The 21,274-nt window shown below is 39.8% G+C and overlaps 2 protein-coding genes across 3 annotated transcripts in view; both read right to left on the bottom strand.

Annotated features, from left to right (window-relative positions):
• The window catches only part of kcnc4 (potassium voltage-gated channel subfamily C member 4), a 28,073-nt gene extending 11,094 nt beyond the window's left edge, over window positions 1-16,979 (bottom strand). For both annotated transcript variants that reach the window (XM_014469650.2, XM_023335297.1), the window contains exon 1: window positions 15,670-16,979. In XM_014469650.2, coding sequence (XP_014325136.1) covers window positions 15,670-16,287 — 618 coding nt within the window. In that variant the 5' untranslated portion in view covers window positions 16,288-16,979. The remainder of the gene's footprint in view (window positions 1-15,669) is intronic.
• An 870-nt stretch (window positions 16,980-17,849) lies between these two features.
• Window positions 17,850-21,026, bottom strand: LOC102216401 (heat shock 70 kDa protein-like). The gene is given in 2 exon segments (NM_001316911.1): window positions 17,850-19,850; window positions 20,964-21,026. A coding segment is annotated over 1 exon segment (1,917 nt). The 5' UTR covers window positions 19,832-19,850; window positions 20,964-21,026; the 3' UTR covers window positions 17,850-17,914.
• Window positions 21,027-21,274: the final 248 nt, after the last annotated feature.

Raw genomic sequence — 21,274 nt, 5'->3', positions numbered from 1 at the left:
GCCGATATTATACCATAAATTAGAGACGTTTATTTTTACAGTGTGATTACAGGAGTCAAGCCCGTCACTGACAGCAGGAGGCGCTGTGACAGTGCTGTGCACACCTCCATGGGAGGGCAGCCTCTTAGGTATTTTAAATAAATGTAAAGATTTTATTTTATTTGTCATTCAGTACCCAACACAATTGCGTTTATAAAATCAACCATTCACACAGAGCAACATGTCCAGGAAAAGTATCTAATAGATGTTGAGGGACTTTGTTTGCTCTTTTGTTAAATCTGTGTAAACCCTCTAAATGCCCTTTTTTTTAGATGTAAACATTTAATATATGTGATAGTTTACACTGACTGTATGGAGGGAGCCCACCTGTTCCACAACAATACCTGTGCTGTTTGTATAAACGCTGGGCGCTTATTCATACATGCTCTGTGCTAAATGCAGCCTGCGCTAATAGTAAGCTGACTCTCAATCCTTTCTGACTCTCCAGCTGGATGAATAATGCTCCTGTAACACGAGCGCACTCTCTCCCTTCGGGAACCATGTTCATTTTTTTTATTCAGCTGGGTTTTCTTTTGGGTCTTGGATTAGAAAAGGACATACAACACGAAAAGCTAATTACAGGCAAATAAACACAATAAGAACCAGTCTGAATAATAGGGATTTATTAACTCGTGATTGAAACAGCATCAGCATTGTACTGCTGTAGAGCAGGGATCAGCCATGACAACGCTCGCAGCCCTTTGGGAAGATGATGACTTTGCTACACGAAGAGCAGGGAAAGCCTCAGCTCCGTCCAGGGAGAAACTCACAGGAGACATTCTTACAGGGCGAACATAAACACATCCTGCGCTGAGGCGAATTACTGTAGCTGCTATCATTTAGCACGTTGAGATGGCTTAAATGAAACATAAATTAGAACTCTAACTTTACAGTATGTGACATCTGTGATGCTGATTAGCACACGCGGTAAAGATGTGTAAAAATCAATTTATCATCTGCATGATCTCACACTGAAAATCTTTTGAAAAATCAAACCTTTTAATGTTACTACAGTCATTTTGTAAAGAGTGACGGAAAATCAGCATTATCTAAAGTAAATTGCTTTTATTAACTCAATTAAACTAAGACAGGAAATTGACTAGTCACCCAGACTTACCAACAAAGTGTCACATTAGATCTATCTGTCAATTTTCTAGAAAATACTCCTTTTTGTCATATAAAGTGCTAATGCAATATAAATAAAATCTTATCTTAAAACTGTTTTTGACTAACCAAAATAAACATAACAAACATAAGAACACAATTTTTATATACTCTTAATAGGATCTGTTTGCTGTAGTCAGATAAGACTGGGGTTTTTATTTGGCAACAAATATACAGGTGTTAATGCTGAAAAAAGTCCCTGAACTCCACTGTTAAGCATGGTGGTGGATTTATGATGCTGTGGGCTGCTTCTTTTCCAAAAACTCTCGGGAACATTGTGTCTAATCCTTTAAACTGAATTTAAATAAACATTTTGCACCTTCTCCAGGAAAACTGAAAGCAGGTTGTCACTGGTTTCATATCATCAAAAGTAGAGGCATCAAGGGTTTTATTTAAAAAATTCAAAATGTAGGATTTTCTTACTTTCTGAATAAATGTAATCAAAACAAAAGTTTTCATTTTCCAAACATTTTAGTGAGAGATAATAATTCTGTTTTTATTGCAGCACTTTTCACTAGTCTCTATCAGGAATGCGAACAATAATGATGAGAACTAAGCATCAACAAAACTCAAGATGTGCAATTTTTTTTTTTCCAAACATATCTTCATGTTAAAATCTCTATGAGCACCACTGTTTCATATCAAGGACTTTTTAAAACATCTCCGCTACATCTCAGGGAAATAATGTCATTTTTGTCACACTTATGTTTTAGATCAGCAAACAAATTTGAATGTCAGACAAAAATAAAGTTAGCATTTTAGTGGTAGTGTGATGCTACAGAACCAAGATGACTTGTTATACTTTTCAGTAAGACTTTATTTGACGGGGTGTGCATAAGACTGACATGACACTGTCATAAACATGACATAACACCTTATGATCATGAAGGAGTCTTAATGAATGTCTGTGACTGTTATGAAGTGTCATTTGGTATGCAACTTATAGAACAACTTTGTATTACAAGTGTCATTATTTACCGAATGACGCTTCATGACAACAGTCACAGACATTCATTATGACTCCTTCATCTGTTATGTCATGTTTATGACAGTGTCATGTCAGTGTTATACACGCCTCGTCAAATAAAGTGTTATCTAATTTTCTTTCACACCAAAACATAATTGACCGGACAATGAATTCTGCTCTCTACTAGAAAACAAGACGACCGACTGATAAGTTCATGACCCTAAACTCAAGCTCAGTTGAGTTTTGCAGCAGTCCATCTATGAAAGTGTTAAATAAAATAACAAAATTAAGGTTTTTGAGTGCCCTAGTTAAAGTCCAGACATAAATTTAAAAGAGCTGATGTTTTGCTCATGCTCTAAACAATTTAATTCTGCAAAGAAGAAAATTCCTCCAGGGTGACGTAAAGAATTCGCTGCACTTGCAGATACAAGGACTGACATCAAAATTTGCTTGATGATCTGAAACGTTTTGGTGTGACAAAACATAACAGCAGAAGAAAGCTTTATGGAGGCAAATACTTTCTCCTGTCACTGCATCCACATACATAACTTCATAAAATCCCAGTTTTTCAACCACCCTCCACTTCCTTTCACCCATTTACCTTCCTCCCTCATCTCATTGCTAGCATCCCATTAATCTGCTCTCCATCGTCTCTCTCGCACTTATTGAACTGATGAGAGTTGGTGACACACCAGCACCAGAGTCGCCCAGCCTCACACTGACCCTCCTCCCCCGCCTTCACTATAGGCTCATCATTAAACCCTCTGACTTCCACCTCCTCACATCCATTCATCCATGCTCAACAACCAATACCTCCTGACATCACACGGCCCTCAATCACACATTGTTGGAGCAATCTGTTGAAGCAGAGAGGCAATAAAACCAGAGGCCGCGCGATGCTCATCAAGAAGACATTGGTCCAAAAGCATCTGAATCCAGATAGGTTCATAAAATGCATCTCCTGCTATCAGCGCGTGCACTAATTAGTGGTTGCTGAATAAATAGCAATTGATAACAATTATAAACCTGTAAACTTACATCTACACTCAGTCTGCCACAGAAAAAAAACAAGCAATTATGGGGCTGCAAATCCAAACAATAAGAGACTGATTACATCAACATGAGTTGCTCTTTTTGTGTTCACTCTTCCTGTGACTCATTGCACTGAGTGGTTATTGTATCGCCGTTACCCCAACATCGCCTACTGCTCTGCTCTGCTCAGTAAAAGTGAAGCTTTATTGAAAGCTGCTAAGTAAATCCAGTGAGCAGCATACACGCACTGACATAAAGCAGAGCAATGAGGAAAAAGGAGTCGTTGATGCTATTTAGAAAATAATGTCACCAGGTCGAAGATTATATGCATAATTTAATTACTTTTTCTTTTTTTATTTAGACAAAACAGCATAAGTAATGAGACTTAAAATTAAAACATATTCAAATGCAGTGTAACTGCAGTTAATCCCCAAACAATTCACATCCCTGACTGATTTAGGTTTAAAATGAGTTTCATTCAACCAAGAAGTTTGTTTCTGAGAGGAAATGAGACAGCATCTCTCAAAAAGAGTACACATTTTCAGAAAGGTCGGCGTGTTTAATTTTTCTTTTTTTAAATGGCTTGTTAATGTTTATCTAACTCATTCTAAGTCATCAATGGATGATCCTTATGTTTGCTGAGCAGCTTTCCGAATGTTTCTATTAGCATTTGGATGATTTATCTTGTCGCTGCTCCAGGTCTTTGAGTTTGAAAAGCCTCCTAACAGTCTTGTGATCTTTGCCTCCCTCCACAGATTCTGTATCAGATTCAAGATTGTCTGAGTCATTCAAAAATATTAATTTTACATCCAATCAAATACAAAAACATCTTGCTTAAATCATATCTGACACAGATATGACTTTAGGCCTCTGCTTTTCTTACACCTGGCTTTAGAATGAGCCTAACTTCACAGATTGGATAAACGTTCTTGGTGCTCTCACGTTTAAATCACAGTGAGCCCAACTAACCGCAGGTCCACAACACGAGATAAACAAGAATGCAATTGAAAATCGCCAAACAGCAGAGCTTTTTAAACACCAAAGAGAAAGCTTCTTTCTTCAGCGAGTCCGTGGGCTTCTGCATAGCTTTGACTAACAGATGCTGCACGGGGAGAACTCCAGCGTTTACTGATGTTATACCAACAAAACAGCTGAGACTAGATAAACCCACCAGCTGCCGCAGTCCTGAAGTGATGAGATCCCGGCAGCCTGGGGTTTACTGAAACTCCCAATGGTTTATCTTTGAACTAAACAGAGCAGGCAATCTGCAGCCAGGGGCGTCTCTGCAGGGAAGGTGATCAATGCTCTGACAGACATGAAAACAGTTGAGACGTAACCAAACAGTGTAACAATTACGTGACCTCACACCTATTGAGCATGTGTCTGCAGGGAGCTGCCAGAGAACTGCTTATGTAGTAGACCAAAGAGAAGTAGTTATTTCTCTTGCTCATTATCTCTGTGTAAATGTGAGTGTTTGCCAAGAAACCGCTCTGTGGCTCACTTAATGCTTGACACAAAGAGAAACCGAGCATTAGAAACTCTAAAGGCGTCATTTAGTGTCTCCAACTTGAACTGTGTAAAAACAAAAAGGAAGTCTTCTTAGAGGGAACCAGTTGTGTCATAAAGCTGCTGATTTCTGTGCAGTTAAGGAATTTGGAAGTGGGTTAGTGGCCATTACAATCATATGAAGTTGAGTAACATTTCATTCCTGAGCCATATGGTTTAATAAGGAGTTCTTCCATCCTCTCCTGCAACTCTTCTCGGGAGAGTTTCCTCAACGTTTAGGAGTCTGATTATGTGAACTTTTAAATAGCCTTCCAGCAGGACATTTATCTTTCAGTTTTCATTATATGTCATTCTAAAAGGGGGCGGGCTCATTGAAATCGATACTCTGTGCAAGTTCTTTCCCACCAAACTCGCTCCTCCATGTGGACCTTGCTTTGTGCACTTGTGTCAAGTCATATTGGAAAAGGAAGGAATCAGCACACAAACTATTTCCTTAAACTTGACCAGGCCGCGGGCCGGTCAAGTTTAACAAACCTCTGGCTGACATCACACGGCTCCAAACATTTTATTGCTCAATCATTTAATTAATTGTCAAAGCATAATGTTATCAGGTTTCAGTGTGCATTCGGTTACAGCCAAACTCCCCACCGGGGGGAAGCGGCTCAATCCTATCCGGTAAAATTAGAGCTGAAGGAACAAAAGCAGGAAAAATATCAAGCAGCAGGTTGTTATCGGCAGCAGCTGTGCGGGGTCCCGTCACAGTCATCACAGCAAGCTGCCGAGCATCACGCTGAGCTACCACCAGTACGGACATGCTATGTGCAAGAGGACCAGTAACAAACCCACAGAGCTCTCAATTGAGATAATAAGAGCAGCCAGCTCTGATATTCCTGGAACGCATGTCACACTGATTCATGTCTGCGAGTCTTGCTCACCTGAGGACAAAACATTAATCTCCACCACTCAGCCTGACAGCCACATCTCTGCTGGGCACTTCATTATCAGACATTTATATTTCATAAATTCACAGAGCCAAAAATATCTGGAAAAATGGTGGTGATTATCTACACATGATGTATAACTGGATGAAATTATTACGGCAGGTCTGAGTCGCGGTTCTTGCGGGGGGCTATATGTCATTTTGCACTTTATTAGACCTTCATGTATGACCAGCAGAAGCAGGAGAGCAGCGCTCAGCCGGTGGGTGAGAGGTGAGGAGCCTCCTCCACAGAGGGGAGACACAAGTGGATTAGGAGGATCATTCACACAAGCAGCACTGTACACAGTCTAACGCTGCTCTGTGTCTGCAGTGGAAACATTGAGAGCGAAACCTCTCTGACCAATCAGAGGATCAGGGGCAGCTTCAAAAGGAAATGTTTTTTTTGAAGAGGATTACTCCAGTATGCAGTCAAAGATGTGTTTTAGTTTTTAATCAATGCATGTAATATGGTGAGATCCTTTTTGCAGTGTAAATATGGGATTCTAAAACATCTTTTTAAAATATTACAGTTTTTTTTAGTCTAATTCATATGCCTGTGCAGTTAATTAGGACTTAGTTGTCAGTTTTGACTCCAAATTATTATAAAAAAATGTTAGGTAGCCTCTCGTGAAACATACATTTTTGTGAATCAGAATATTTTTGGGGGTTCTACTTCAAGAGCCACAACTAAGACTGATAAGAGCTTTATCTGTAAAAATCAAGAAATTATTTGCGTAGAACTTGACTGAAAACACGAAGTAGGCTGAAGGATCTCGCAGAGAAACACTTCCTGCCCCAACTTAAGGAACCCAAGAACAGATGTGAAACATGGTCATTACAAAAACCACAGTTACAGAAGAACCCAGAATAAAAACATCTAAAACACAACAGGCCTGACTTAACACCAATGTTCATGATAATTCAACAATAACAAAGAAACTGGGCAAACAATGTCCCCCATTGATAAGGTTAGTCCTAAAAACAACTGCAAACTAAAAGAACACAAATCCTCATATCACACCTGCTCAAACTAAGAGAAACTTCAGGGGAACTATTCTGTAAACTCTGGGGGGAAAAATGTGACTTTTTGTAATGTTTTCATCCTGCTACATCTGGCATAAAGCTAATACAACATTTCAGAAAATTAACATCTCAGTCAAACATGGCCAGAGCTGCTTTGCTGATTCAGAACCAGGACATTCGTTGACAGAGGCATGAATTTTGCTCTCTTTGCAGAGCATAATTATTCAGTACTATAAATTGTTTGCTAAAAGTGACATATAAATTCACTTTTCAATCTTTCGTTTGTCCCCGTAGGGAAATTAAAGTTTAGCTCAAGCAAAGAGGAATCACACACAACAAAATCAGACAAATTACATCCACAAAATCTGCAGCAACAGCCGTTGTGGCAATATAGAGAATAAAAATATAAACAGTAAAACTGGCGCTTTAGGCCAGCTGGAGGGCTGTTATTGACTTTCATTTAAAAACTTTACTGCTTCAGTGAAAAAGGACATTTTATATATTTCTCTCGACCACTGGGGAGGTAATAGCGGCAGCCAAGAGGTAACGTAAAAAAGCAGCTAGGAGAATGTCTTTAAAAACACTCTGATGCTTTGAGGTCATGGAAAATCAAATCCTAGCATTCCAAAGGAAAAAGGTTCACAAACAACAATACTGGGAATAACTTAATTTAGTTTAGTTTATTTATATAGAGCCATTTCACAACAAATGCCATCACAAGGCGCAGATTCAATACATTCAGTTTATTGTAGCAATTGGTAAAAAGTTTTAGATGTAAGGAAACAAAGCCACTTGGATTGAGTCGTTGTTCTGAACATGTAGATGGTTGAATGCTTTGGGTCTCTAACTCTGTAGGTAAAGTTCTTAAACAACACTGACTTATTTATTTTTTTAAGATGGTATTTATTCATTTGTTAGGGATAAACTCAGTTCCCAAGTCACAAGCAACAATTTCAAAATCAAAACGAGGACCAGCCTTAATCGACAAAAGGCTGCACACAATTTAGCTGCGAAATAAAACTGCACAAATCACAGTAAAAGAACAAATGGTAATCACAAAAGTAGTAGAATTATGAAAAATGATCCATAATATTAGTTAGAAACAAATGCAGGAGCCTCTCCGATGTGAATTGAGACGCTCTCAGTAAGAGAAAACGATAACCAGACAATCAGACATCTGGAGAGTTCCGCATTGCGTTGCTGGCAATTTGACAAACATAAAAGAGCTTGACCATTAAAGGTTTTATGGGTAAACAATGTAACTATAAAGTCAATTTTAAAACGCCATAGCCAATGAAGTAAACAAGGGCATGCTTTCCAGTGCATTTTAAAGGATTAGATACAGAATACTGAAGCAGCTGTTAATGTGAAAGGGAGGTTAGCTAAAGTCAACAAATTACACTAATCTGTTTGGTATGTAACTAAAGCGTTGATCATTTGATAGCCTATGGGGCAGGAGAAAACTTTACCTACCTGCTTTGTGCAATGTACTGGTCCAATTTGCAGGCGAGGAGATGCTACCATGTTGTGTAGTTTCTCTGCAACCCTTCAAATGATTTTTAACCAAATAATAGTGGGTGTGTACACTGTAAACCTAAATATTCATTTACATAATAAGCAAACCTATAATTACTAATCTTTTCATTGTTTTTTGAACATTACTAAACAAATGTGAATTGTAAACTACTCAAAATGAGTATTTGCTGTGCTAATGGCTCTGAACTGACACAACTCTCATTTACAAATTCTTACCTGTGAATTTTGTTTGCTAGTTCAACTGTGTTAGTTCGTTCAATTCTGTTTTGATTTTTTTTTTAACCCCCACATTTGACTCATGCAGAGCCCACTGAGGATTGTTTTTCTTTTCCATTCCTGTGCAAAAGTTGTATATTGTCTTGACAAAGCTGTGCATTTTATAAAAGCAGCATGGATGTCAGCATAAATTGAATTTTATACTCTTCTTGTTGGGGCCTGCCATAGCAATGCATAGCAATCCCTCCATTCAGGACATTTCATCCCAGCGCTGCGTGTCCCGAGGCCGAAACATCGTCAGTGACCCCTCACACCCCCACCATGGGCTGTTCTCCCTGCTGCCCTCTGGAAAGAGGTTCCGCAGCATCCGGTGCAGGTCCACCAGGTTCCGAAACAGCTTTTTCCCACTTGCCATCAGACTGCTGAACTCTTAACTGGACTACACTCAAAAACTGGTCTCCACTTTATACCTTGCACATGTACAGAGATAAGTAACTTCCATTTTACTGTCAGTCCTGCACTTTATATTTTATATTCATATTTATATTCATATTTTATACTGTATTTTATTTTATTCTGGAGTAACCTCACAACATTGGAACTTCAAAACATTGTCCTGAGCCGTATGCAACAAAATTTCGTTCTGTATACACCCTGTGCATGCAAAATGACAATAAAGTCAGTCTAAGTCTAAGTCTAACACATGCTGCTAGATCTATGTCTGCTATTAACGTGGATTGCTGCAAATCAACAAACGATTCGATAATTCGTACAACTGCTATAAACTCATTGCATCTCTGAATAGTGCTGTTTATGTTATGTCTTACATGCATATCAACTAGTGGTGGCAAAAGCAACAAAAAAACCAGTATGCTCTGGACTGAAGATGGAGTTCATGAACACATAATCAAGACATGCTTTGATTAAACTAATTTATCTTCGGTGTAATTCCAGTACCGAAAAATTGACTTTATACCAGGTGGGTCTCTAAAAAAAAAAAAGAATTACAATTTACATTTAAAAATTCAAATAAACGTGAGTTATGATTGCTGATAAACATAAGTAACTTATTAGTAACTTATTAGTACTGAAACCTTGAGTTCTTTAGCAATGAGACGCGATTTCAGGAGCAAAAAAATCAAGCTCTATGTTAGAGTTTGATTTGTTTGGTTTTTGATTTTGTCAAATCTAGACCATCCCATACTGTGTGCAGCTTTCGTAATGATTACTAATTCGGGTTTATAGTGCGCATATTTGAGCCTGCATGTTTAATTAGGAGGGTTTGTATTTGTGCACCACTGTTTTGGAAAGTCATTAAAGTTGCTTATTTGTATGTTTATTGCATTTTAATTCCATGTCCCGGGAAAAGAACAATTTAAAAAAAACATATTTATAGGCTGAAAATGAATATGACATTAATGCCCAGGAATGCATGTGCACTTCTCTCTGCCGCTGCGGTTTCTTGACTCCTGCTTTTACGCATTTAACTGATCCAGCCCGTGGTCAGACCGAGTTATCTGCCAGCTTCACAGGCAGATAACTAAGTCTATCTGCCTCTCTCATTTCCTTCCTCCCGTCTTTCTGAAACAACATAGGAGCTGTAAAGCTGCCAGTCGGTCCAATTCCTGGACATTAACTGAAGAAAATAAAAATTGGACACTCTAGCAAAGCCACCTCCATACGTACAGTTTAAGAGCTGAAAATCAGTCAGACAATCCCACACTAGGTTTTTAGATTGGTTCCCGATGGAAGGAGAATACAAGAGTCAGATAAAAGCTGTCTAGCCTTTGTCTAATAGTTCACAGAGTGAGGAAACACAAAGAAACCGAGTCCAGATCCATCAGAGATGTTGATTTCTATTTATAGTTATTATGCTCTACAAAGCACAGACCTTTCGACGGTCTGAGAAACCACTAATGGATTCATACACAGAATTACGCTTTAATTTAAGCATGGATGGATCAAACCATTTTTTAAATCTCCAGAACAGCACTTTATGTTGCTTTTAAACCTTTGGAGTATCTTTCACTCTTACTTTCTGGGAAGCAATCCGGGGTTGGAAAGATTCCTGTTTTTCCTTTTATGACTTCCCAGAGACTGAGCACTGGTCCAAAGACAACATGTGTAACGATCCTTCAGGCCGACTGTCCAAAAACCCTTTTTCTGAAAACAACTCTCTGACTTCCAGAGAATTAGCATCTTATCCTATAAAACAGGGCTGAACTTGCAGTGATATGTCTTGCAGGCTGTTTAGTAATCAGCATCCAGTACTCTTGTGTCTTACATATTAATTTATGTGATCATTTGAATTACATAAATGCAGATTTTGCCACACAATCTGACTTCATAAAAAAGGCAAACTATTCCTTTCACACGATCACTGGATCATAGAAATGCTCCAGTTTAGATGCTGGCATTTGACAAAATGTAATATTTATTGCTAGTTTCATAATTGGCTAAAATGTTATGTTTTTATGGTGTAAAGCATTTAGAATGTTTAATACAAAAAATAACTTTACTTGACTTTTGACATCATAGACATTTTCTCCGCTGTTGAAACAGAAGTTTATCCTGTATGATTTATTTCTAGTGACCTTGACTGTTATTTGGAAAGAGAACTGTGGGTCATAATTAGAGGAATGAAAAGAGGTGATGCACGTTTCTGCTCAGCATATCTGATTTATGCATTTACGTGCCACCAGCTATTAGTAGATGTGGAAATGCTGTTGTAGATCAACATATGTTGCTCTCAACAAAGATCTTTACGACCAACAAAAAGTAGTTATAAAGTAAGATTTAAAATATAGAAGTGATTAGAAGGCGGAATGCATGATTAAATCAGGATATATCGATACAGGTGAGGGAATCTGTTTCTTGGACAATTATTAGTTGCGCAGAATACAAAAAAGCAGTCCTATTTTCTGTTTGCCACTACAGGGACACAAAAAAAAACATGTAGAAGAAATTCCTCTTGTAAAATGCAACTAAAATGTAACAATATGACCGAACTCCAAAATGGAGCTATAACCAAAAACTGAATAACAGCTGGAGAAAAAGAGGACTCGTTTAGATCAGCGCATATTCATGTGGGAGAATGGTCCAGTCAAACTCCAAAACAAAATCTAACTGAAGGTATTTGGTAAGACTCGAAGATGCTCTCTGTTGAATTTCTACTTTGTGTTGACTGGTCACATAAAATCCCCCAAAACACGCTGGAGTTTGTGATCGCAATGTGAAATAATGTGGACCAAGTTCAAGACTCTGCAAATATGCTTCCACATTTAAACTGGTCAGCCATTTAAATGCAGCTGGTTTCAAATGCAGAACTTCTAAGTGCTGTATTTAAAAAAAATAAAAAATCTCACATGAATAAAGTGGTCATGACACAGAAAATTCAGCTGACCTTAGCAGACGCGCACCGAAAACCTGGTCTTTCAGAGGATGTGGCTTTAAAGACGCACAGATGAGCTTTTAGAAATCACATTACTTGAACTTAGCTCAGAAGCTCTCTGAAATAAAAAGGCCATAAAAGTAACGTGAGTCCCTTCATCCTCTCGGAGAGCACGCTCTCATAATGCACACGCAGAGTACATACATGTTCTACCCAGAGAGGAAGTGGACAGAGTATTATGACTGGGTCAATATGAAACTGCTTGCACTACGGATTCAAATCTACACAGTAGTTTTTTTTTTTGTTTTGTTTTGTTTTGGGGGTTTTTGGCAGAACTTCCCAAATGGATTCATCTGCAAACACACCGACAGATGTGATGAACTGGCAGGTACAGCAGAGGTCTTGTGAAGCAACACAGGTGCTTCAGATATCCCCTGACTGAACCATTAAATAAACTGTTTATTTAATAGTTGTGGACTGCACATTACCTTACACTTGTGTAAAACTGAGAGTTTCTTAGCTAAGACCACTTAGCTAAGCTCACAAACAGATGTTACAGAAACAATGAACCTTTCTCAGCTAAGCACATTTTCTTTTCTGGCCTGACAACTCCTGCTGATGACACTTGATACTTGCTTTCATGGTTACTTCAATGAACACTCTGCAGCTTTTGTTATTGAGCCATTAGGCATATAGCAGCATTTCAATTGCCTACAGCTGGAGTGCTGTATCTTCAGGGGTACAAAGAACGAAAGCAAGCTAAGCTCAACGAGTTCATGTTCGATTTGTCACAAAGCACTATCTGTTTTATTTAAGCCTGAGAAGAGTGTACGTAATTGCCTTGATATGTCAGTTGTATTTATTTTTCACAGAGGGATGTTTGTTTACTACCAGAAACGTCTGGTTTCCACCACTTTGTAAAGTGGACAACACTGAGTGATCATCTCTGCTGTTTTATTTGGGTATATTTAAGTTTGTTTCTATTTATTTGTCTACATTTTGGTCATATATATCTATTTTTTCTTTCAGATGAAGCAAACTAGACTTAATCTGATTCCCACACATTTAATATCACAGTCTTGCACATCCAAAGTAGAGCAAATTTAATGAAATCAGTGCTTTGCACAACAGACACCTCAGCAGCTCTGCAGGAGTTCGAGGCGCACGAAGAGACAATTATTTTCCGCACTGCACTGTGAAAGAAGCATTGCTGAGAAAGAAGCCAATGTTTGCATCATCCTTCTTTTCTTCTTTGAAATTTTATGCATTATCACAGACAATGATGTGAGCCCGCTCTTTGTTAGCTGGCTATCTGCTCAGCATCTCTTTGACTGTTTGCTTACAGCTCTGCCGCGTGAGATCTGTAAAACTGCTGCTGGACATGCATGCATTGCCTAAAGAGTTTGCTCACCTCTCCAAATCATTAATCACCTCTTTCAATTGCTTCTATGGATAGAGGTGCATCAAATCCAGATCAGAGGAATGTAAACTGCTTCTACAAATGTTTTGTGAACTAAAGGGTTTGCTTTTTGCAGCTTGGTGAATTCCAAAGAGCTAACCATGATGGGTTTCCACCTGAGCAATAAGTGTACTGTAAAATTTCAGTTGAAAATGTCTAAACCAGTCGTTTCAGTTGTCAGAAAGCTGCAAAGAGTCAGAGGAAGTGGTATAAAGCATGGTGCCACTGGACTCTAGAGCAGTGGAGTCGTGCTCTCTGGGATGATGAATCATGCTTTGTCTGGGATTCCAGAGAAGTCTGGGTTTGGCCACTGCCAGAAAAACAGCACTTGGTCTGACTGCTTTGTGTCAAGAGTAAAGTTTGGAGCAGAGAGGATTATGGTGTGGGGTAGTTTTTCAGGGCCGGTGGTTTTGGTTACAGTAGAACAAACCTTTAATGCCTCAGCATCCAAATACCTTTTGGGCTGGGTCTTTGTATTCCAAGATGACTGTGCACTAATGAAGTTTGTTGTGAAAACAGTTACCTGGACTTACAACTTATAAGACACTTATGGGATAAATTGGAGAAGTACATGTGAGCCAAGTCTTTTTGCCCAACATCAGTGTCTGACCTCACAAATGCAATTCTGGAAGCATGTTCAGAAATTCCTATGAACACCTAAACCTTGTAAATAACCTGCTGACGTGAGTTGCGGCTGCTATGGCTGCAATGGTTGGACCACCACAATATTTAGGACTTTGTATTGAAAATGGGTTGTCATTAAGGTTTATTTGTGTGTAAAGGCAAGACAAGTGACCCGATAGTTTTAGATGTATCAATCAGAAATCCACTTCAGCTTACATAACAATCAGACCACAGATATCAAGAGCTAAGCAGAGTCTGTTTTATATTACACACATATTGCACACGTCATACCTGTAAACAAACCATTTCATTGCTGGAACTCTGGAACTAATGTACAATAAATTACTTTTTTATTGTACTTAAGCATATTCAGGTATTACAAAGACAAACGGTAATAAAAAAAACAATCCGATCAGAACTTGAATAGGCCCAGATTTTATTCTCTAGGTATTCCAAGCTGGTACAGACAAAAACAAAAGACTTGCAGTAAAAAAGATCAGCCATCTAAGCCTGATCTGCATTCAGGCTTAAATGGCTGAATGGAGATACACACCACACTTTTAAGATTTGAATTCGCAAGGAAATTTGGAAACCATGTATCAGCATGCTTCCACTCAACAGTTATGTGGTAGTTTGCTTTTATGTATCACATAAAACCCAAATAAAATATAATTTAGGCTGTGATTATTACATAACAAACTGTGAAAATGTTCAACTAATACTTGAAACAATGACTGTTTCCACACACAATGAAAACAGTCAGATAGCAGCTAATCAATGTTATTAATCTCTTCTGCGACATACATATATAAGCTAAAGATATTTTTATCACAATTGTGTAAATATAAATGTTCTTTATCTTTGATCAACATTGAATGTTAAGTGTTTACTCAATCGATCATTATTGGCTTATGAGTGATAAAACTGAGCATATGTGTGTGTTCTCTGACATGCATTCAGAGCTTGTACAAGTTTTCAAAGGCAACTTTCCTGAAGACCTTTAATCTACAGGAAACTTTTATATGTCACTTTATCTTGAATCTAGACACGTCTTACATCGCTCGTGTTTAGGCCCCGCCCAGGATGTTCATGTGAGATTCGCATCTTCGAGTTCAACCAAGAAAAGGGAGCATAAAAAAAAACTTACTCAACCAAAAACTTCTGATGTGCAAAAATAAACATTTCAAACGAAAATTTGTGATTTCAATTTTTTTAAAAAGCTTTTAAAGCAATTTTTTTTGTTTAAAATAAAATAATTATATTTTTTGTTTGAAACATTTTTTTTAATCCAAAAATATGATCACAACTCTATTTTTTGTTTGACATGATTTTTTTGTTTTTTGATTGAATAATTGTGAAACAAATTTAACTCCATAAAAGATCTGCTTTTTCAGTATTTCTCCTGCCATAGTGGATAAAACAAAAGCATGTGTTGATTCCGGTCATTGATTGTTGCATCTCTTTTTATTTGTTCAGATTTAATAAATTAAACCACGTGTCATGGACTTCACTGACGGGTCACTTTAATTTATCACTTTTTATCATTATTGTGTGCATGTTTTTAAATCTATAAACGCACAGTAGTTCTGCTGCCTGACTGGCTGAAACTTTAGGGGACACCTGTTGATACAGAACAAGGGAAAAAAAAACATCTTCAAATGCAAAGCACAAGATGCTCTGGTCTCAATCTGGAAACAAAGTGGATCTAAAGAGAACCCACCAGCTGAACTCACCCTGGCTGCTTTGGAGGTGTACGGGTCGTCAAACAAGGCCCACAGTTTGGGTCGCCAAACTTCCCAGCACCCCCTGGACCTGTCGCTGCGGTCCTCAATGCCGAACCGTCTCGGCGTGTCTCTGTCGTCGTCTGTGTCCTCCGGGTCGGGCGGCTCGAATATCTCCAGAGCCTCTTCCGCGTCCCGGTGCTGCCGGTAGGTCATCCAGCAGCACGGTTCCACGTCGGTGTCATCTATCCCCCAGAAGGCCAGCTCCTCCTCGAACAGCGGGCCGCACACGTCCGCCGGACAGTGCAGCTTCCCGGTCCGGTAGTAGTTGAGCACATAGGCAAAGATACCCGGGTGTCGGTCAAAGAAGAACTCGGAGACGCTCGGGAGCTCGGCGTCCGATTCGGAGCAGCAGCCCTGGGAGTCCGGTTCGGCCAGCCAGGCCAGGCGCGTCCCCGGCAGCGTCCGCAGGGTGCTCTTGTAGGTCTCATGCCGGGTGCCGCCAACGTTGATGATGATTTTTTCCGAGTCCTCCCCTCTGGCCATCTCCTCCTTCAGACATGATTTAGACGGAGGTTTGTTTCCTGACTTGCGCCCTCGGTAGGTCGAAACGCACACAGAGCTGATCATTTAGAAGCTTGTTGCTCCCCGCTGCTGGCCGCTGGTCTGATCAGAAGGCTGAGAGAAGGAAGGTGCGTCCTCATGTCAGAGTCAGTGACCCATGACTTTCTGCTGCCAGAAAACAGAAACGAGCGGATAAAAGTGAAGGAATCCACCTGAGGGAGACCTCGCCACGGTTCAGATGTTTTCAGCTGATTTGTTCCGTACTCTGCAGGTGATTCCTTTGGTTTATTTACACGCAGTTGGCTTTTTACGCAAACCAAGCGCGCCCTATCCAAAACGAATCTTTCCGTTTTAGACCAAATCCGACCTCCAGCTCTAATCCGTGTCAACTTTCCACCTCTCTCCACTCATACACACGGGGACGCTGATCCAGCTCAGAGGAACTACTCCGAGACAGGTTGCGCTAAAAACCGGGCTCTTCTGGCGCGCCAGATGTGAGCTCGTTTTGCAGCTGGGGATGTGTTACACCTCCTGAAGCGCAGCCTCTTTTCCCTTAGCGACACAGCCCGGTTGGACGGAGCGCATAACAACAGGCTGACCGAGTTAACTCTTTGCCTGCCGTGGGCTGACGCATCATTTATTGAATCCCCGGCTCCCTCTAATTAGCGCAGCAGGCTCATCAAGTGTTTGTGCGGCAAAGAGAGAGGAGAGCAACAACCCTGCTTAATTAACCCTATTTACTTTCCCTCCAGGTTGAGGTGCATTGAACATTCATTAAATACAATTATCTGTTATTTCACGCTAGACATTTTTTTTGTTTGTTTGTTTAATCTGGTGAAAATTATTTCAATTCTTACACACAGACACAATCTAATTATGTCATCTTATTGAACTGATTAATTCATCGTTAAATGTTTAGTTGTTATTTCTTTTCTCACCCCCTTCATGATTTTGTTTATTTAATAAGTAAATTACAGCTCACGGTGTGATCCAACAGGTAGTTGTTGGGCTTCTTGTGCGATCAGACAACTGACAGCTCGAGGTTTCCCTCTAGTGGACAACATATTAAATGAACTTCAAATACAGAGAGGGTCTCAATAAATGAAATAAGAAATTAATTTTGCAAGGTAGAAATCAAAATCTAAATTTCTTCACGATTGTATGGCCATAACATAATGTTAAAAATCCTTTTCGTTTTATCTAAAAGTTTCTTTTTGTGTTTGTTTGTTTGTTTGTCCAAGGAAACAGAATTTTGTTGTCATTAGTTGTGACCTACAGAAATGAACAATCTAAATATATCACTCTTGTACAGTATATCTATAATGTACAAGTTGATCCTTTTAACTTACTTATTCAAATAAATTAGCGCTTTGTTGATATTTCAATTAGTGATGACAATCACTGCATTTGATGGACGACTTTCATCTACTCTGTCATCATATATTATCCTAGGAAATCTGTTTTTATTTAGCCTTTTATATTTGGATTTTATTTGAATCTCATGTGTATTTATTCTTATCACCTTAAATGTTAAAGTACTTAATCAACACTGAATGGTTAATAAGAGGCAAATGTTATTTTTTGAACATATTTATTATAAATATGTGTAAAAATAATGAAAAACTTTCTTTTTTTTCAGAAACCAAACATAAGTCAGAAATCTTTATCCAGCAGTCAAATGCTGCAGTTAGTTTTAGTCGACCTCCTCGACAGTGGGACCCTGAGAGGTTCCTCCAGCCTGACTGCTGGAGCTTCCTGCTGCTGCACCTTGATACAACTTCGCCACGACCGGTTTGCACACCCTCTCCAGCTCATTCTGCTGATGTTCATACTCCTCCTTCTCTGCCATCTGGTTGTTCTCCAGCCAGGAAATTGTCTGGTTGCATTTGTCAATAACCAGCTTTTTCTCCTCCTCACTGATTTTTCCTTTCAAGGCGTCGTCTTCGACGCTGCTCTTCATGTGGTAAGCGTAGGACTCCAGGGAATTCTTTGCCGTGATCTTTTCTCTCTGCTGGTCATCCTCCGCCTTGTACTTGTCTGCATCCTGCACCATCTTCTCGATCTCATCTTTGCTGAGTCGGCCCTTGTCATTGGTGATTGTGATTTTGTTTTCTTTGCCCGTGCTTTTGTCGACGGCAGACACGTTTAGGATGCCGTTGGCGTCAATATCAAAGGTAACTTCGATCTGTGGCACGCCTCTGGGAGCAGGAGGAAGACCCAAGAGCTCAAACTTCCCCAGGAGATTGTTGTCCTTTGTCATGGCTCTCTCACCTTCATAGACCTGAATCAGGACTCCTGGCTGGTTATCTGAGTATGTGGAGAAGATCTGAGTCTGCTTTGTGGGGATGGTGGTGTTTCGCTTGATAAGAGGTGTCATAACGCCACCGGCTGTCTCAATGCCCAGCGACAAGGGTGCCACATCCAGGAGCAGTAAATCTTGGACATTTTCTGAGGTGTCACCCATGAGGATAGCAGCCTGGACTGCTGCACCATAGGCCACTGCTTCATCAGGGTTGATGCTCTTGTTTAGTTCTCTACCATTGAAGAAGTCCTGCAGGAGCTTTTGGATTTTGGGGATTCTTGTAGAGCCACCAACTAGGACAACTTCATGGATCTTGGATTTATCCAGCTTAGCATCTTGTAGGGCCTTCTCAACTGGCTCCAGTGTTCCCCTAAAGAGGTCTGAGTTGAGCTCCTCGAAGCGTGCCCTTGTGATCGAGGTGTAAAAGTCAATGCCCTCAAAGAGTGAGTCAATCTCAATGCTTGCCTGAGTGCTGGAGGACAAGGTCCTCTTTGCTCTCTCACAAGCTGTGCGCAGTCTCCTCACTGCTCTCTTGTTCTGGCTGATGTCCTTCTTGTGCTTTCTTTTAAACTCCTCCACAAAGTGGCTGACCATTCGGTTGTCAAAATCCTCTCCGCCGAGGTGTGTGTCCCCGGCCGTGGATTTCACCTCAAATATGCCATCCTCAATGGTCAGGATGGACACGTCAAAAGTGCCTCCACCAAGGTCAAAGATGAGGACATTGCGCTCTCCTCTTTTGCCTTTATCAAGGCCGTAGGCAATGGCTGCAGCTGTCGGCTCATTTATGATGCGGAGAACATTTAGTCCGGAGATCACTCCAGCATCCTTTGTGGCTTGCCTTTGGGAATCATTAAAGTAAGCTGGCACTGTGATGACCGCATTCGACACCCTCTGTCCCAGAAAGGCCTCCGCTATTTCTCTCATTTTAACCAGGACCATCGAGGAAATCTCTTCAGGACAGAATGTCTTAATTTCTCCTTTATATTCCACCTGGACTTTGGGCTTTCCGTTGTCGTTGATCACCTTGAAGGGCCAGAGTTTCATGTCAGACTGGACCACCAGGTCATCAAACCTTCTTCCAATGAGCCGTTTGGCATCAAAGATTGTGTTGGTGGGGTTCATGGCAACTTGGTTCTTGGCAGCATCCCCAATGAGCCTCTCTGTGTCGGTAAAGGCCACGTAGCTGGGAGTTGTCCTGTTGCCTTGATCATTGGCGATAATTTCCACTTTTCCATGCTGGAAGACCCCGACACAAGAGTAGGTGGTGCCCAGATCGATGCCAATGGATATTCCCTTAGCTGATGACATCTTGCTGGTTGAGATGAACCTAGATAGAATCAGAATTAAAATAATTTTATTTTAAGGGTAATCTCTGATGAAAGCCTTCAAAGTGAAAGAAAACTGTTAGGATCACTAATGCTGATTAAAAAAACCTTTGTGCTCAGCATTCATTTAGACATCAGTTTCAGAAAAATTGGCCTGTAGTTTTATCTTTTTAACACCTACAGTGCAGCTTTGAATCATCTCCCCAGGCTGTTTTACAGTCATTCAACACTTTGACACATGTGACTAATATACCTCACATTTCAATATAGCTAGGAACATGCTTGGATCATCAAGCGAAGACTAAAACATTGAACTGAATAGAGTAGGGTCAGTGTTGCCCAGAAGAGGTCTTGAAATGGGACCTTAGTGCCCCATCTGTAATTTTGTTCTGACTACAATTTATAGGCCTCCGCCTTTTCAGAATAACATATTGTAGGCGAAGTAAAATGCCTTAAAGTTTTTTATTTCAATGTAGAATCTCAGTTTCTTTACATGTACAGTATGTACCTTTTCTAATTGCCTTGAGTAATAGCACCTAATTGTAGCACATTTTCATAATAGTCTTTGTACTTGACCTCTTTTTGCCACTTATCTCAGACGTTTAATTTATTTCAGCTAAATTCAATAGATATGCCTGTTTGACGACAGTGAAACAGCATTTCTGCAGTGATGTATTAACTGGTTAATGTTAGTGTCTTTTATTGGACTGCTTTCTGTTTTTTACTGACATCCTTTTTAGATTTCTTCCTCCTCATAAAGCAAAAAGAGTTTCATCCTCTAAGTCTGATACCACAGTTCAAATTGTGTTACCTTTAGCACATTTGTAGTAGATTTTATGGAGCAAATTGTGCGTCTTCACATCAAAATATTTGACTTACATTTCCAATGACCTATTGCTACAGACTTAAAGAGTAAGACCCAGCATGTCTCATTTGAACCAACTCAAAGAAATTAAGATGAACCTTCACAAAATTTTCTGTCAACAGATATTTTAAAGCATTTTAATAAAAAAAAAGATAAACCGACTGAAATAATCACTCCTTTCCTTTTCATTCTCCAAGCGTTTTCAATTACATGTTTTGACTATTTAAATAGTAGAATTCCAGCTACTTACAGTCAGTGGTGATCTCCTTGTTGAGGAAAAGGTTAGAGCTTCGTTCTCGTCAGCTTCTGCCGTCAGGTGTTTCTTCTGAAATAATGCCTGGATTGAGTCAGGCCCGTTGCATATATAGTAACACCCTGGTTTCCAGAAGGCTCCCAGTAACCCCTCCTCCTCCTTCAGGCCCAGTGAGGAAACTGATAATATTAGAAACTAATGCAGCTGGCTTGGAGCGCGAGAGAGTGTGTGAATATTCTGGAGAGGGAGAGCAGATTGACGCCCAGCCAGCAGGGCTGACTGAGAGGAAAGCAATGCAGGGAATGCAG

Source organism: Xiphophorus maculatus, chromosome 1 (genome assembly GCF_002775205.1).
Source record: "Xiphophorus maculatus strain JP 163 A chromosome 1, X_maculatus-5.0-male, whole genome shotgun sequence".
Taxonomy (NCBI): domain Eukaryota; kingdom Metazoa; phylum Chordata; class Actinopteri; order Cyprinodontiformes; family Poeciliidae; genus Xiphophorus; species Xiphophorus maculatus.
The sequence above is the reverse complement of the archived record's forward strand: the minus strand, read 5'-3'. Positions and strand labels throughout refer to the sequence as shown.